At 42.8% G+C, this 18,548-nt stretch overlaps 2 protein-coding genes across 2 annotated transcripts in view; one reads left to right on the forward strand and one right to left on the reverse strand.

Annotated features, from left to right (window-relative positions):
• GNL1 (G protein nucleolar 1 (putative)) overlaps positions 1-5,142 on the forward strand; it is a 53,507-nt gene extending 48,365 nt beyond the window's left edge. The window contains exons 9-12 of the mRNA XM_060759359.2: positions 1,081-1,259; positions 2,408-2,570; positions 2,688-2,828; positions 4,710-5,142. Coding sequence (XP_060615342.1) covers positions 1,081-1,259; positions 2,408-2,570; positions 2,688-2,828; positions 4,710-5,014 — 788 coding nt within the window. The 3' untranslated portion in view covers positions 5,015-5,142. The remainder of the gene's footprint in view (positions 1-1,080; positions 1,260-2,407; positions 2,571-2,687; positions 2,829-4,709) is intronic.
• A 2,702-nt stretch (positions 5,143-7,844) lies between these two features.
• NRM (nurim) lies at positions 7,845-18,248 on the reverse strand. The gene is made up of 4 exons (XM_060759380.2): positions 18,054-18,248; positions 14,676-14,878; positions 13,087-13,263; positions 7,845-10,872 (listed from the first exon to the last, which is right to left on the reverse strand). The coding sequence occupies exons 1-4, from the start codon at positions 18,190-18,192 to the stop codon at positions 10,552-10,554; spliced, it is 840 nt and encodes a 279-aa protein (XP_060615363.2). The 5' UTR covers positions 18,193-18,248; the 3' UTR covers positions 7,845-10,551.
• Between the last annotated feature and the right edge of the window lie 300 nt (positions 18,249-18,548).

The following is an 18,548-nucleotide window of genomic DNA, read 5'->3' on the forward strand; positions in this document are numbered from 1 at the left end:
TAATATATTGTATACACGTATAATATTGATAATATTATCATGAAATACAATATAATACTACTAATAATACAATATAATAATTATATATTTCATAATACATGTAATATTACTAAAATATTACAGTATAGTGGTATAGTACAATATAGTAAAATCTAATACTAATATTGTGCTGTACTAAAATATAATATATTGTATACACATAAATTATTGTTAATATTATAATGTAATACAATATAATACTAATAATAATAGAATATAATAATTTTATATTTCATATTACATGTAATATTACTAATAATATTACAGTATAGTGGTATTGTACAATATAGTAAAATATACTAATATTGTGCTGTGCTAAAAATATAATATATTGTATACACATACATTATTGTTAATATTATAATGTAATACAATATGATACTAATAATAATAGAATATAGTAATTTTATATTTCATATTACATGTAAGAATGTTACAGTATAGTGGTATTGTACAATATATTAAAATATAATACTAATATTGTGCTGTGCTAATAATATAATATATTGTATGTGCATAAATTATTGTTAATATTATAATATAATACAATATAATACTAATAATAATGCAGTATAATAATTTTATATTTCACATTACATGTAATATTACTAATAATATTACAGTATAGTGGTATAGTACAAAATAGTAATATATAATACTAATATTGTGCTATGCTAATAATATAATATATTGTAAGTACATATAACTTGTAAGCCACTCTGAGTCCGCTTTGGGATGAGAAGGGTAGCATATAAATGTCATAAATAAATATTTTCCTTTCCCTCTTTGTCCTTCAAAGCTCCTTACATGTGGAGACTAACCTGCATTACCTGTTTAACTCCATGAGGTACCCTGTCTATGAAAGTGGTAGCATAATTAATCATCGAATCATGTAATCGTAGGCTTTTCCGTCTTGCTTAGATGCAGAAAAGTGGCTTTGATAGATAGTAGCATTTAAGCAAGGTAAATATTACATCCAGAGGGTGGCTGTGATTGATCTTTTCTGAATGTTGACTCCATCCTGTTGATTCCTCCTTCCAGGTTTCCCCAACGTAGGCAAGTCCTCGCTCATAAATGGGCTTGTGGGCCACAAAGTGGTGAGCGTCTCCCGCACTCCAGGCCATACTAAGTACTTCCAGACCTACTTCCTGACGCCCACAGTCAAACTGTGTGACTGCCCTGGACTCATCTTTCCCTCCTTGGTTGACAGAAAGCAGCAGGTAAACTTCTGTAACAGTATTGTCGAAGGTTTAGTGGCCAGAATCACTGGGTTGCTGTGAGTTTTCCGGGTTGTATGACCATGTTCCATTATCTCCTAACGTTTCACCCACATCTATGGCAGGCATCCTCAGAGGTTGAGGGGTCTGTTGGAAACAAGGCAAGTGAGGTTTCTTCTTCGTGGAGTCTGTGAAATTCGCACATAATGGGTTTACTTTCTGTGCATGCGCAGCTGTTCGGAACCTTCTAGAATCTTGTATTAGAAACATTTTGGCGGACGCCCCGCCCACTCTTCCCAATATTATAAATGCCCAAGGCGGGAGTTTCTCCTCAGTAGTGGAAATAAATATTGGACTCTCTCTGGGAATAATAGGGTCCTCTGGTTGTGCAGCAGATTAAACCGCTGATCTGCTGAACTAGCTGACCAAAGGGTTGGTGGTTCGAATCCAGGGAGTGGGGTGAGCTCTCACTATTTAGCCCCAACTTCTACCAACCTAGCAGTTCAAAAACATGCAAGTGTGAGTAGATCAATAGGTACCACTTCTACGGGAGGATAATGGCGCTCCATGCAGTAATGCTGGCCACATGACTTTGGAAGTGTCTATGGACAATGCTGGCTCTTCGGCTTAGAAATGGAGATGAGCACCACCCCCCAGAGTTGGACATGACTAGACTTAATGCCAAGGGAAAACCTTTACCATTACTGGGTATAAAGTAGACAGTGTTCATGTAGAGCAGGGTGGGAATTATATCGTCCTCTCAATGTCCCACTGGGCTGCAATTCCCAGGAGCTTCAGCTAGCATTAGGATGGAAATTGTGGCCCAACAGCATTTGGCCTCAGGATTCCTATCCTTTAATTATTTTAGGGATGGGAGTCACCCAGATCTCTAAATCAGTGGTTGTCAACCTGTGGGTCTCCAGAAGTCTTGACCTTCAACTCCCAGAAATCCTAACAGCTGGTAAACTGGTTGGGATTCCTGGGAGTTGTAGGCCAAAACACATGGCGACACACAGGTTGAGAACCACTACTCTAGATGATATAGTACTACAGCTCCCAGCAACAGGTTTCTTAGTTTGCCATCCATCAGATGATGGATGAAGAATGCAGCTCCAGTAATTGACATGTCTTTTCTCTTATGTTCTTTTTAGATCCTGTCTGGTATCTACCCAATCTCACAGATCCAGGAGCCCTACACATCTGTGGGTTACCTGGCCAGCCGAATTCCAATCCAGGCCTTGCTCAAGCTGCGGCATCCGGATGCTGAGCATGGCAAACCTGAGCCCCCGTGGTGTGCCTGGGATGTTTGCGAAGGTAAAAGAGCTGCCGGTGCTGGAGATGGGTGATGCACTGCAACGCAGCAAGAAGTTCAGTCTGGGCTGCAGACTGTGTTCAGTATTGCTCTTTACACCTTTTTTGCTCTCCTTTTAGCCTGGGCCGAGAAACGAGGCTACAAGACGGCCAGGGGAGCCCGCAACGATGTCTACCGAGCTGCCAACAGCCTTCTCCGCCTAGCGGTGGATGGTCGTCTCTGCGTCTGCATGCGGCCTCCAGGCTACACTGCACACAAAGGTAGGCATCCAACGTGGGAAGAGGAACAGACTGGGGTTGTGCAGGGAGAAAGCATAACTCATGTGGGACATCAGGTTGGGTGCTGGAAACATGGATTCGTTAGCAGTCTTTTTATTCTCTTCACTTGGATATCTTTGGGGGCAAATATTGACAACTGGTTCCCACTTTTAAAATGCGTATTATCGTATATACTCGAGTATAAGCTGACCTTTTCAGCTCTTTTTTAAGGCTTATACTTGAGTCAAGGTTATTTATTATTTTACTCTGTTATTATTATGGTTTTATTACATTTATTATTTTACTCTATTTATTATTATTATTATTATTATTATTATTATTACATTTACATTATTTCCCTCTATTATTATATTTATCATTTTACTCTATTATTGTTATTATTACATTTATTATTTGATACACAACAAGATTAACATACAGCAAACAAGATCACTATGCTGGCTTTTGTATTGGATCGCATGTCGCACACTATCCAACTGTCTTGGATTGTGTGATGTATTTGCGAATAATGTGTGCAGATCTGGACATTATTATTATTACTGTTACATTTATTATTTTACTCTATTTATTATTATTATGTTTATTATTTTACTTTATTACTATCGTTTTTACGTTTATTATTTTACGGTGTCATCGTTTTACTGTTTTATTGTTTTGCTTGATGTTTATTATTTGCTTATGAGTTTTATTGTGTATTGTATGTTGTTGTTGTCAGCGGCCTGGCCTTTGTAAGCCGCATCGAGTCCTTCGGGAGATTTTGTGGGGTATAAATAAAGTAATAATAATAATAATAATAATAATAATAATAATAATAATAATTTTACTCTATTATTATATATTATTTTACTCTATTATTGTTATTTTATTACATTTCTTATTTTACTCTCTTTATTATTATTAGAAGGATACATAAGCACATTTCCATTGAAGAAGGTTAGAATAATGGTTTAATCAGAGTTGGATAGTCTTATCTTCATTTACAGTTTTATGTAAATATTCAAAAACGTTTAACCTACTGATGCCTCAATTAATGTAATTCTATTAGAATCTATTTTTATTTTGAAATTTACCAGTAGCTGCTGCATTTTCCACCCTTGGCTTATACTCAAAGTCAGTAAGTTTGCCCAGTTTTTTTGTGGTAAACTTATGTGCTTCGGCTTATATCCGGGTCGGCTTACACTCAAGTATATACGGTACTTAAGATTTAAAGGACTATCACCTTCTGTATGATTTTCCTCTCCTAGTGAGATGAGTAAGAGAGATACTTTTACATGTCTTGCTCCCTTTGATGAAAACATGCAGGAGGGCCTATATTCCTCAGCCTGTCCCAGAATTGTCCAGCTGGAATGGCCACTGGGATTTCTGATCCAAAAAAGCAACCTTTCCAAGACATCCCCTTTTTGGCATTGTACTTTGTTGATTATTGGTTCACGAGGCGATAAAACTGCTCCGACACACAGCCATAAAGCAATAAACTAATTAGCTTTATTTACAGACTATATACATAACAGAGTTGCATGGTAGCGTCTGCCCGCGGCAAAAGACAACTCAGTAATGGTTTCTCGGCTTCTTCTTCACACTCAGTAGAACACGCCTACTCACATTCCATACAAGGCATTATAAGTCACATGCAGGAAGCAGGAATTAACACACACATATACCTTTCTAGGATTCATACATAACTCAGTGGTTCCTTAACAGTATCCTTGCTGAACATTATTACATCCACATGCTTACAGCATTAAAACACATTTTGGAAATCGACTACATAAACTGACATACTTTTGATGATCACTTTGAATAGTACTGTTTTAGACTAGGTGGGGAATGTGATATTGACAGCCCCCTTTTTATTCCCTGCAGCCATGTGGGAGCATCACATTGAGACCACCGAGATTGCCGCCTTGCAGGAAGCTCATGGCCATAATGGTCGGCGCAGCTCTGGTGAGGAAGAAGAGGCCGAAGGAGAGGAGGAGGAAGATGAAATTTCCAGCTCCGGAGAAGAGGAGGATGAGGAGAAAGACCGAGATGCTGACGAAGAAGCCGAGGAAGAAGAGGAGATGCTTTCTGCACCCAAGAGTGGTCCCAGCCAACCTTTTCCTTCCAGGAAAGGGAAGCAGTTGGCTGGCCGGAACTTGTTTGCTTTGCTTGGGGAAGATGAATGTTAGCAGCTTCCCTTGCTGGCTAGACTGAGTGGGTGGCCCTCTGCTCCTACCCCGTCCCAACCGACCACCCTGCGTGAATGCCCAAAACCCAGAGCCAATGTATATCAATAAAGGTGATGTTTATTTCCTGACCAGTCTCCATGGCTGTGAAGAGGCATGGGTATCTGCATGTTAAGTTTTAACAGTGACTTCACAGGCGATTCTGGAAAATCCTTGAAAAGAATATGAAGTTTTGAGCCACTCTCTTAACTTTGGCCCTAGCATCTGAAATGTATCCTGAATACTAGATGGGGCAACCCAATGCCCTCCAGATTTTTTTGGAGTATAACTATTCTGTGTGTTGAAGGCTCTCATGGCTGGAGTCGCTGGGTTGCTGTGAGTTTTCCGGGCTGTATTGCTATGTTCCAGAATCATGCACTCCTGACATTTCACATCTATGGCAGGTTGAGGGGATTACCACTTATTATTTACCTCTCAACCTCTGAGGATGCTTGCCATAGATGTGGGCAAACACCAGGAGAGAATGCTTCTGGAATGTAGCCATACACCAAACCCTTAGCGCAATGTTGGGGTCATGAAAAAATTGGCAACAATAAAGGGTTCATTTTTCTAAAGGTTGTGACTTCTAACAAGGTCATGCCTTTCCAGTGACCAGTCTTTTATTCAAAAAGGTTATGAATCCCATTTCTCAAATGGTTATAGAGATTCACATTTTTCAAAAGGTTATGGCATCATTTTGTCAAAAAGGAATTCATGTTATGTTATCCCACTGCGATACTTCCTCTAATGCACGGATTCTTAAACTATGGGTCCCAACCCCAAACCCTTAGCTCAATATTGGGGTCATAAAAAATTTGGCAACAAGAAAGCGTTCCTGAATGCTACTCACAGAACTCTGTCAGCAACAATGTGCAGTGTTTACAGTAGAAAATGCTTCAACTATACTCAATAGAAAGGGAAATTAGCCTATTTGGCAAGCCTTGCAAATGCCTATTTATTTTCAGTAAATATTTGGAGCCTGCGGTGGCACAGCAGGTTAAACCGCTGAGCTGCTGAACTTGCTGACCAAAACGTCGGTGATTTAAATCCAAACAGCAGGGTGATCGCTGTTAGGACCAGCTTCTGCCAACCTAGCAGTTTGAAAACATACAAATTTGAGTAGATCAATAGGTACCGCTTTGGCGGATAGGTAATGATGCTCCATGCAGTCACGCTGGCCACATGACCACATGACTTTTGTCTACAGACAAAGGTGGCTCTTTGGCTTAGAAATGGAGATGAGCACCAACCCATTTTACCTTCCTGCCGAGGCGGTATCTATTGATCTACTTGCATTACATGCTTTCGAACAGCTAGGTAGGCAGAAGCTAGGGCTGACAGTCAGGAGCTCACCCCAATTTGCGGCTTCAAACTGCTAACCCTCTGGTCAGCAGCTTGTTTTGCTGCAGCTGCAGTTTTAGCTGCTGTGCTACTGCAAGCTTGCAGGCTTGCCATAGCCTTAAGGTGTTAAGAAATATATTTGTGATATCCTGCTTCCAAAACCTGACGAGGTCCCCCTTTGTCTTGAGAATATATTTGGAAGAGGAGTGCAGAAACCTATTCTGCCTATCCCCATCTTTGTGCACAAGTAACAAGACTTCATAACAAAGCTGATACTATTGACTGTGGGGGCCTTTTGAGGGATGGGTCCTGAAGAATAGATGGCATGGGATCTACAAACTCTTAAGAACCACATCAGAAGTACAGAACAATTCCATTTTTTACACATCTTGGGGGAAACTGTGCTGCAACCTGACCTTTGAATGTTGCCTAGAGCAGTGTTTCTCAACCTTCCTAATGCCGTGACCTCTTAATACAGTTCCTCGTGTTGTGACCTCCAACCATAAAATTATTTTCGTTGCTACTTCATAACTAATTTTGCTACTGTTATGAATCGTAATGGAAATATCTGATATGCAGGATGTATTTTCATATACTGGACCAAATTTGACACAAATAAATACGCCCAAGTTTGAATACTGGTGGGGTACAAGTAACCGATACACCCAAATTGGGGGGGATTGGGGGGGATTGATTTTGTTATTTGGGAGCTGTAGTTGGGATTTATAGTTCACCTACAATCAAAGAACATTTTGAGCTCCACCAATGATGGAATTCAACCAAACTTGGCACACAGAACTCCCATGACCAACAAAAAATACTGGAAGGGTTTGGTGGGCATTGACCTTGAGTTTTGGAATTGTAGTTCACCTACATCCAGAGAGCACTGTGGACTCAAACAATGATAGATCTGGACCAAACTTGGCACAAATACTCAATACGCTCAAATTTAAACACTGGTAGAGTTTGGGGAAAATAGACCTTGACATTTGGGAGTTGTAGTTGCTGGGATTTATAGTTCACCTACAATTAAAGAGCCCCTTGAACCCCACCAATGATAGAATTGGGTCAGACTTCCCACACAGAACCCCCATGACCAACAGAAAATACTGATCGTCTTTGGTGACCCCTCTGACTCCCCCCATGACCCCCCAGGGGTCCTGATCCCCAGGTTGAGAAACACTGAATTGGGGTCAGCTTTGAGTCTTGATTGCTTATTACCATTGTTTCAAGAACATAAACCCCAATGAATGTTTGAAAACAGGGGAAGAGAACTTGCGCTTCTTCACTGAGATTACTGCTCCTATCATGGTGACTGGAGATTCCAAAAGTTAACAATTTGGTATCTTTCATTGCTAACGTATACTCAAATTTGAATGCAGAATAGAGCAAACTGAAAAGTAGCAGAGGTTTATAGACAATCATTTCATAACACAGGACTCAACCCACAACATTTTTAAAAAAAAAAGTTTATTGGCATTGGGTTACATGTTTTAAAGCTGTAATAAAAGCATGCCAGATTGAAAGAGAACACACACTAGTGGATGTTGAAGGCATTGGGTCATAAATTAAGGCTGACATTGTCTTCCATAGCTAGGCACAGTCCAGCTGCAACCATGATTCTAACATAGAAGGGTTTTCCAGGTCTAGATCCTGAAAGGAATTCTGAACAGAGCAGTGGTGGCTGGTGAGTCCAAGTCCCTGTCATTCCTCTATATTTGCAGTTTTGACTTTTGCAGCTTTGATCATTTATGGGTATGATTATAAATGTTCTAAGAATTTAGGTCATCCAGTGAGACTACAGTGTTCCCTCACTTATTGCGGGTGTTACGTTCCAGGACCACCTGCAAAAGTGAAAATCTGTGAAGTTGGGGTGCTCTATATCTATACCTATATATATATCTATATATTGCATTCCAAGGGTGAGGCAGAAGCAAGGAGAGGTTTAAAGGCACTGCACACCTTTTTTTTTTTTTTTTTGCTAGCTATAAGGAAGAGGCTATAAGGCCGTGATTTACATACTGCTTTGTATCTCCTTTGTATGGTCAACGTCCTCCAGTCACACTGGAAGACCTAGAGATATCAAAAGAAGGGGGTTGGACTGGGTGGCCTTTGTGGTCTCTTCCAGCTTTATGATTGGTTGCCTCTCTCCTGAGGGGGAAGGTGAAACCCCCTTCCACACTCCATCGTTGCCAGGAGGCAAAAACTTGCGAAACAGCAAAAAGGGAACCGCAAAGTAGCGAGGGAACACTGTATGGTCAATGTCCTCCAGTCACACTGGAAGACCTAGAGATATCAAGAGAAGGGGGTTGGACTGGGTGGCCCTAGAAGGGTCTCTTCCAGCTCTGTGATTCTATAATTCAGTTCTATGATTCTATGAGAACACTTGTCTAGGAATCCTTAGGTGCTCCAATGCAATTCTATGGTCAACTTTCAGCAGAAGTAATAATAGAATTGTGATAAATTGCTAGAGAGGTGTTTCCCCAAGTTAAAAACATAGCAATTTCCATATTTGCGGTTTTACACTTACACAGGGAGTCCTGTGCCTAACCCTAACCCCAGTGAATGTGTGGGGCTGACAGTACATCCATTCTGAGTCTTACATTGAACTTTAAAGATGTTGGGTTGTTGTAGGTTTTTCGGGCTGTCTGGCCATGCTCTAGAACAGTGGTTCTCAACCTGTGGGTCCCCAGATGTTTTGGCCTTCAACTTCCAGAAACCCCAACAGCTGGTAAACTGCCTGGGATTTCTGGGAATTGTAGGCCAAAACACCTAGGGACCCACAGGTTGCGAACCACTACTCTAGAAGTATTCTCTCCTGATGTTTCACCTGCATCTATGGCAAACATCCTCAGAGGTCTGTTGGAAAGTCTGATCTGGCTACGGTGGTCCATGCTCTTGTTACATCCGAAATAGATTACTGCAACGCACTCTATGTGGGGTTGCCTTTGAACACAGTTTGAAAACTCAAACTAGTCCAATGGGCTGCAGCCAGATTACTTCCAGGCAGGAAGCAGCCAGACTTTGTAACTGCAAGGCCATTCAATGCTAATCAAGGTGACCAATTGCAACATTCACACCCGCTTCAAACAGACAAGAGTTCTTTTTCCCACCCTGGATATTTCACAGATATATAAACCCCACTTGCCTAGTTTCCAACAGACCTTTCAACCTCTGAAGATACTTGCCATAGTTGTGGGCAAAACATCAGGAGAGAATGCTTCTGGAATATGGCCATACACCCCGGAAAACTCAGACTGAGTGATTAACTCTATATTTGCCAAGCACCATGCATTTGAGGAACCATATTAGAAGAAATATATTTACAGGGAAAATACAAAAACACCCTTCAAATCCAATTATCTAACCCTGCGTGCTTTTTCTCTCTATACATATATATCTATATTTAAAGGAATGGTTGATTGTTATCAGTTAAAATCCCATGCTTTAAAAATCATTTTGGCATAATCCCTGCAGTAAAAACGTAGTAAACGTTTATTAGAATATAAAAGAGTGCTTCAGCATTTTAAAAAAGCCATGTTATCTATGAATTAAAATGAGCTCTCTCAGGCTGAAATGGAACACTTCAGTTCTCAAGATTGGGGAAGATCCAAACTTAGTTCTTCTTTTTTTGCCTTGCTTTCTCATGCTGCAAAAGTTGCTGTGCTGTAAACAATCAGCACTTTGCTAGGAACGGAGAAGACTTTTGTTTGTTTAGCAACTTTCCAATGCAAAAGAGCCACCCAGCAAAAAAAAAGAAGCTATCCTATCTGTCCTCAAAAGCTCTCTTTATCCTTCCTTGGGAAGGTAAAATTCTCTGGTCCCAATATATCCTCCATAGTTTTCCAATGGCTCCTTCCAAGATTTTAATAGCCATTTCTAAAGTGCCCCCTGCCATGGTGTGGGCATCTACCTCCTATGCTTCAGTGTGGATACAAATGCTCAAACTTTGCATACGTACATATTCTGAGTGAGTCATAAAAGGGCACCTGGGAAACCACAACTGTTTGGTTGTTTTCTTAGGCCATGAAATCCTGAGTGCACACAAGGGGAAAGAAGGTAAGACACAGTGCATTATTCAGTGCTTTGCATGCGAGGTCAAAGAGCAACAAGCTCCGGGAGGCCAACACTAGGGTTGTCTCCCCACAGACCCACCCCATTTAGTTGTCTTTATGGACCGAAGGGCCATTTTGTGCCAGCAAGGTGCCATGGGCCGCCTCTTCACGGGAGAAGATCTGGAACTTCTTGTCTAGCTGAGCTCGGAGATAAAGGTAGTCTTGCTTGTCAAGGCTGTGGGCGCAGGTCAAGTAAAGGGTGAAGAGCAAGGCCAGTAGAAGTCGGTCGAGAGAGAGACAAGGAACAGCCCAGAGGATGAGGAGGAACTCCAGGTAGACAGGGTGACGAAGGTGGGCGTAAAGGCGGACAGCCCGGGAGGACTTCACCGCCAAAGGATCACCCATGCCCAAACAGTGGTAATAAACCTGTGGAATGACAGGAGATCAGTGGTGATCGGCACACTGGGTGCAGTGCTTAAAGACCTTGGCCTGCACTTAAACACAATCGGCTCTGACAAAATTACCATTTGCAAAAGGTCACCTTACTGGGATCCACACGCATTATTTGCCGGTACATCACACAGTCCTAGACACTTGGGAAGTGTCCGACATGTGATCCAATACAACAGCCAGCAGAGTGATCTTGTTTGCTGTGGACTCATCTTATTGTGTTTCAAATAATAATAAACGTTATTTATATCCTATCATCATCTCCCAAAAGGGACTCGGGGCGGCTTACAAGGCACTGCAAGTCTAGTATATAACATAAACGGTACATGAGTAAAAAAACGATATCACATGAAAGTCATAAAATCAACCACTATCAACACATAAAATAAAATAAAAACTCAGTTTAAAATGCAGACCATCTGTCATTAAAACTACCTGCCTTCAAATCACAACTAAAGTGCCAAATTGTCAATCTCATATGGGCCCATTTCAGCTTACTTGAGGCCAAAAGCCTGCTTAAAAATCCGTATTTTTAGGATGGATCAGGCTAGCCTAATCTCTTTTGGGAGGGTATTCCAGAGACAGGGAGCCACTACAGACTTTGGGGGATGCTGGATTGCCTTCCTGTTTGAGCAAGGAACCCCACAGAATCAACGTCCACAGTATTGCTTTCAAGAAACGATAATGATTTATTAATGGTCTTGGGCCTGTCTCCACCCAGGCATTATCTTGATTTCCCCACAACAAAGTCCAAAGTTTGAAGGTAACTGGTTGCTCTTGGAGCTGTTGGTCTGGAGACGAAGGACAGATGAAAGTTTCCCTTGCTCACTTTCTCTGGTAGAGGGGCCTCTGGGGTGCCCAATGCCCAAGGTGGTCAGGCCGGAGGTAGAGAGAGCAGGTCCCTCCTATTGAAGCCTGGCACCTCGCTGAAGGCGCTGGAAACTCCACAGACTGTCACTGACGGGAGGAAGGCCAGCATAGCCCGATGAGTTCCCAGATTACTTAGCTAGTTAGTTATTGGTTTGAAATGGCTTGTCCAAGCCTGGATCTCACTGAGACCAACTACAGACACATCTTGCTTCCAAAATTCCCTGGTGGTAATAACCCCAAACTAAAGATGGCTCCCTTTCCCCAGGCAAAAAGGGGCAGGCAAACTTATTGATCCAAACTAACAAAAGCGAGGAGGAGCTGAGGAGCCTTCTAATCAAGGTGAAAGAAGAAAGCGCAAAAGCTGGGTTGCAGCTAAACATAAAAAAAACCAAGATTATGGCAACAAGAATGATTGACAACTGGAAAATAGAGGGAGAAAATGTGGAGGCCGTGACAGACTTTGTATTTCTAGGCGCAAAGATTACTGCAGATGCAGACTGTGGCCAGGAAATCAGGAGACGCTTACTTCTTGGGAGGAGAGCAATGTCCAGTCTCGATAAAATAGTGAAGAGTAGAGACATCAGACTGGCAACAAAGATCCGCCTAGTCAAAGCCATGGTATTCCCTGTAGTCACCTACGGATGTGAGAGCTGGACCTTAGGGAAGGCTGAGCGAAGGAAGATCGATGCTTTTGAGCTGTGGTGTTGGAGGAAAGTGCTGAGAGTGCCTTGGACTGCGAGAAGATCCAACCAGTCCATCTTCCAGGAAATAAAGCCCGACTGCTCATTGGAGGGAAGGATACTAGAGACAAAGTTGAAGGACTTTGGCCACATCATGAGGAGACAGCAAAGCCTAGAGAAGACAATGATGCTGGGGAAAGTGGAAGGCAAAAGGAAGAGGGGCCGACCAAGGGCAAGATGGATGGATGGCATCCTTGAAGCGACTGGACTGACCTTGAAGGAGCTGGGGGTGGTGATGGCCGACAGGGAGCTCTGGCGTGGGCTGGTCCATGAGGTCATGAAGAGTCGGAGACGACTGAACGAATGAACAACAATAAAAGCTCTGTCTTTTTTTTAAATAACAGAAAAGTGACTGTTAGGTGGGGCAGCCCAACAAAAAGAGCTGGGACTTATACAGTTACATCACACAAACATTTCCTCTATAGCAGTGGTTCTACAACCTTTTTTTGACCATTTGGACGATCATCTTATGGAGAATGAGCCAGACCACTTGCAAACATGCATATCTCATTGCTTGGATAATTTAGCCAGGAAGAACTACGGCACTAATTTTGATAATAGAACGAAAACTACAAGCTACCTGTTTGACTCCCATCAGTTCTGCATAGTCGAAGATGAGGATGATGCTAAAGATGACCAACCAGGCAATGAAGTGTAGGATAAAGCAGATAAGAGGAACCCAAGTGACCCAAGGCTCGGTGCTTGTTCTCCAGAGCTCAGGACCATTCTGGACTGGCTGCCAGTACCTCATCAGCAACTACATGGGAGAAAGATATACCGTACGTGCATTAGGAACTCTTCTTCTTATGTAATTGCTTTTTATTTTATTCTACACTTCCTTCCAAACACAGATCAATTATACACAACACAAACAAACAACAAACAACAAACAAACAGGACATCTGAACAGGCAATGTACATCAATTCATACATCATGAATTACCCGTATATACTCGAGTATAAGCCGACCTCTTGGACATGTTGAGTTTGGAAACATTGGCTAAATCACTTTGTTTCATTATTGTTCACTAGCCATCCCCTGCCACACATTGCTGTGGCCCAGTCTGTGTATATATATTTTGTGTGTGTATATACCGTATATACTCAACTATATATACTCGACCCGAATATAAGCCGAGAACCTAATTTTACTACAAAAAACTGGGAAAACGTACTGATCCGAATATAAGCCGAGGATGGGAAATGCAGCAGCTACTGGTAAATTTCAAAATAAAGAGAGATAGCAATAAAATTATATTAATTGAGGGATCCGTAGGTTAAATGTTTTTGAATATTTGCATAAAACTGTAATTTAAGATAAGACTGTCCAACTCTGAGTAAACCATTACTCTAACTTTCCTCAGTGTAAATGTGCTTAGGTATCCTTCTGATAATAATAGAGTAAAATAATAAATGTAATAATAATAATAAAGTAAAATAATGGAAATGTAATAATAACAAGAGTAAAATAATAAATGCAATAATAATAACAACAATAATAAAGTAAAATAATAAATGTAATAATATCAGAGTAAATTAATAAGTGTAATAATAATAATAATAAAGTAAAATAATAAATGTAACAACAACAACAACAACAACAGAGTAAAATAATAAATAACCTTGACTCGAGTATAAACGAGAGGGCTAAATAAATGGGTTGAAAAACTAGACTTATACTTGAGTATATACAGTATGTGGTTTTGCACATGTTTTGTAATATATATTTTTGTTTTTTGGCTTGTTGAGTCTCTTTTGCTGTGTTTTCGAGAGTTTTTAATGAGTGATGGTCACTCGTTGGCCTGATAGGTGTCTTGAGTCCAAATTTGGTGTCAATTTGTCCAATGGTTTTTGAGTTATGTTAATCCCACAAACGAACATTACATTTTTATTTATATAGATTTTGGAACCCTCTCTCCACTCCTCCAACAGCATCTTAGTTTTGACTAATTAAACTCATGAGGACAGCATTGGAGCCAGAAGCAAAAGACTGAAGCTGGAGCTGCAGAGTTTGCCTTGGCAATCTACCCGGGACCCGCTCCTAGTTAAGGTGCAATTTGCCAAATCAAAAATCACACTTTCCGGTGAGGTTTTTCTGCAACTCATGTGTACGTATATCTTTTTGACAAGGAAAACCCACTAGCCGCTTTTTTGCCACCCCAAATGTACCTGGAGAGCCAGAGCTGTGCAAAAGACATAGAATGATCTCTGTAGGACTCCAAAGCAGCTGTTGGTCCAGCGTTTCACACGGTCAGTGGCCATAAGGCTGTGCTGCAGGATGAAAAGGGCTATCAAGCCCACGTCAACGGTCAGGGGGTGCAGGACCTTGGGGTCCCTCAGGGCAGCTCCCCATGGAGGTCGACTGGCAGCATCTGCAAGGAGAAGCACAATCATGCGGAGGCCAAGCATAGCCTGCTGAGCAGCCAGGAATTTCGGAAAAGGATGGCAGAGTGAATTCTCATCTGTCACTGTCTTTTATCTCTTTAGTAAGGAAGGAAAGGTGAAAACAGAAAAAAGAAACGTGGCAGCACCTTCTAGGGTGCATCTAGACCTTGCATGGGCAAATTTGGGCCCTCCAGTGTTTTGGACTTCAACTCCCACACTTTCAACAGTCAAGCTGTTGGGAATTGTTGGAATTGAAGTCCAAAACACCCAGAGGGCCCAAGTTTGCTCCTGACTGGTCTACGCTGTAGAGTTAATGTAGCTTAACAACACCATACCTGCCATGGCTCAATGCTATGGAATTATGGAAGTTTTACAGGTCTTTAGCCCTCTCTGTCAAAGAGTGGTGGTAACTTACCAAACTACAACTCCCATGACTCCATAGCATTGAGCCATGGCAGTTAAAATGGTATCAAACTACATTAATTCTATAATGCAGACACATCCTAATACAGTTAATTTACTCATTTATTAACATTTTGCACTGCATCCAAAGAAGTTGCTTGATAGCAGGCATGGGGGAGGTCCCGATGGCACAATGGGTTAAACCCTTGTCCCAGCAGCACTGAAGATTGACTGGTCGGAGGTTCGAATCCAGGGAGAGCTCCCTTTGTCAGCTGTAGCAGAGAAACTTTCAACAACACTCACAACTTATGCCAGTATTTCAGTTGCACAGGGTCCAAAGCTATTAAGATGTTCCTAGATCATGATCAGCATGCAAAGAGATCTGGTGGCTATAAAGCTGCTTCTTTCATTTAGTCTCAAAGGTACTATGCTACCTATGCAAGTGCAGCATTCTTCCGAAGGAAGCAGGGAGTGTTTGAGAACCGGGACATCCGTAGGGAGCTATAGTCCTCCCAACCCCGCTATACGTCTGCGAGACGTGGACTGTCTACAGATGTCACACCCAACTCCTGGCATGATTCCATCAGCGCTGCCTTCGTAAAATCCTACAAATCTCTTGGGAAGACAAGCGGACAAATATCAGCATGCTGGAAGAAGCAAAGACCACCAACATTGAAGCAATGCTTCTCCGCCATCAAATCCACTGGACCAGCCACGTTGTTTGAATGCCTGATTACCATCTCCCAAAGCAGTTACTATACTCCCAACTCAAGAACAGGAATCGTAATGTTGGTGGACAGGAAAAGAGATTTAAAGATGGGCTTAAAGCCATCCTCAAAAACTGTGGCATACACATTGAGAACTGGGAAGTTCTGGACCTTGTGCGCTCTAGGTGGAGGTCAGCTGTGACCAGCAGTGCTGCAGAATCTGAAGAGGCATGAATGGAGGGCGAAAGGGAGAAACGTGCCAAGAGGAAGGTGTGTCAAGCCAACCCAGACCGGGACCTCCTTCCATCTGGAAACCGATATCCTCATTGCAGGAGAACATGCAGGTTAAGAATAGGGCTTCACAGACACCTACAGACCCACCGCCAAGACACCACATCTGGAAGACCATCATCCTCGAGCTATGAGGGATCGCCTAAGGAAAGGACAAGATCCCTTTGGTTTAGGGTAGCGATATTTTAACTGCCATGCTTCCATCCTATGGAACAATGGGAGCTGTAGTTTGACAAGGCCTTGAGCCTTCAAAGCTAAAGAGAGCTGGTCCGTCTCTCACCAAACTAGAAATCCTATTGAGCGTTCAGCCAGGGCAGGTTTTTTTTTAATTGTGACAGGAGCGACTTGAGAAACTGCAAGTCGCTTCTGGTATGAGAGAATTGTCTGTCTGCAAGGATGTTACCCAGGAGATGCCCGGATGATTTGATGTTTTTATCATCCTTGTGGGAGGCTTCTCTCATGTCCCCGCATGAGGAGCTGGAGCTGATAGAGGGAGCTCATCCGCCTCTCCCCGGATTCGAACCTGCGACCTGTTGGTCTTCAGTCCTGCCAGCACAGGGGTTTAACCCACTGCGCCACTGGGGCTCCTAGCCAGGGCAGTTAAAGTGGCACCAAACTGCATTTAATTTGACAGTGTTGATGCTTATGAGTCTTAATAATTATTTCTGTTTGAATGAGAATCAACAGAGAAGCGAAACCAATACGAAACATTGTGGGCAACATGTACACAGTGTTGCACAACAGGAAAATTACAATTTGGATGTGATCCATCCTTTGCATGCAATTGTGATGGGGAGGTTATGGTTGTAAAATAATATAACCTGCATCAATAGGAGTCTAGTGTCTTAATCCAGGGAAGTCATGCCCCCCCCCCCCTCTATTCTGCCTTGGTCAGACCACACCTGGAATAATAATAATAATAATAATAATAATAATAATAATAATAAATTGTGTCCAATTCTGGGCACCACAACTGAAGAGAGATATTGACAAGCTGGAATGTCTCCACAGAAAGAGGGCGACTAAAATGATCAAGAGTCTGGAAAACAAACCCTATGAGGAGTGGCTTAAAGAGCTGGGCATGTTTAGCCTGCAGAAGAGAACGCTGAGAGGAGACATGAGGGCTGTGTATAAATATGTGAAGGGAAGTCATAGGGAGGGGGGAGCAAGCTTGTTTTCTGCTTCCCTGGAGACTAGGACGCGGAACAATAGCTTCAAACTACAAGAAAGGAGATTCCATCTGAACATGAGGAAGAACTTCCTAACTGTGAGAGTCGTTCAGCAGTGGAACTCTCTGCCCTGGAGTGTGGTGGAGGCTCCTTCTTTGGAGGCTTTTAATCAGAGGCTGGATGGCCATCTGTCAGGGGTGATTTGAATGGCTTCAAACTACAGGAAAGGAGATTCCATCTGAACATTAGGAAGAACTTCCTGGCTGTGAGAGCTGTTCAGCAGTGGAACTCTCTGCCCCGGAGTGTGGTGGAGGCTTTGTCGTTGGACGCTTTTAAACAGAGGCTGGATGGCCATCTGTCGGGGGTGCTTTGAATGCAATATTCCTGCTTCTTGCCAGGGGGTTGGACTGGATGGCCCATGAGGTCTCTTCCAACTCTAGGATTCTATGATTCTAGGCTGCAAGTGGCTCTGAATCCACTTCTAAGGAGGTATGGGCCAACTTGGGCCCTCCAGGTGTTTTGGACTTCAACTCCCACAATTCCTAATGCCCCCTCCCTCCCCCTCCCTTTTTCCCACTCCCACGGACTCGCACCGGTTCTAGCTGGAGAAGTGGCTTCAGGCAGGAGAAGCCCCCGAAGGGAAACGAAGCGGATCAGCTCCACGCCGGTCCCGAAGGCGAAGAGGAAGCCGCCCAAGGCCGGGACCATCAGCAGGAGGGAAAGCGCGGCCATGGTAGGGGAGTGGGGAGGGGTGAGGCGTTTCTCCCGCCGCCTGCAGGCCCCGCCCCGCCGGGGGAGGGGCTTCCCCGGGATCCCCACCCTCTCTCCCCTGACGTCACACAGATCCACCCCCGCGAGAGGGCATTCCTTCCTGGTTGAAGCCTCCAGAGGGGGCTTTCCCCGCCTGCCTGCCTCCAGTGGGAGTGACGTCACGCGGGGTGAAGGCAGCGGGCCCCTCCTTTAGGAATCCCCACTCAGTCCACTCTGACGTCAGGAGCCATTTAGTGCACATCTCTCTGACGTCATATCAAGGCATTCTCCAGGGAGTTTGTTGTTTAGCCTTACAACTCTGTGTGTTTTATGAGTTC

Source organism: Anolis sagrei, chromosome 2 (genome assembly GCF_037176765.1).
Source record: "Anolis sagrei isolate rAnoSag1 chromosome 2, rAnoSag1.mat, whole genome shotgun sequence".
In the NCBI taxonomy this organism is placed as follows: Eukaryota; Metazoa; Chordata; class Lepidosauria; order Squamata; family Dactyloidae; genus Anolis; species Anolis sagrei.

Bases quoted from the DNA above. Each gene is read 5' to 3' on its own strand.
- NRM (XM_060759380.2), bottom strand. From the start codon at position 18,192: ATGGCCGCGCTTTCCCTCCTGCTGATGGTCCCGGCCTTGGGCGGCTTC. The intron at 14,879-18,053 runs GTGCGAGTCCGT...TTCTCCTTGCAG, and splicing joins CACTTCTCCAGCTAGAACCG to ATGCTGCCAGTCGACCTCCA. The intron at 13,264-14,675 runs GTACATTTGGGG...TCTCCCATGTAG, and splicing joins GCACAGCTCTGGCTCTCCAG to TTGCTGATGAGGTACTGGCA.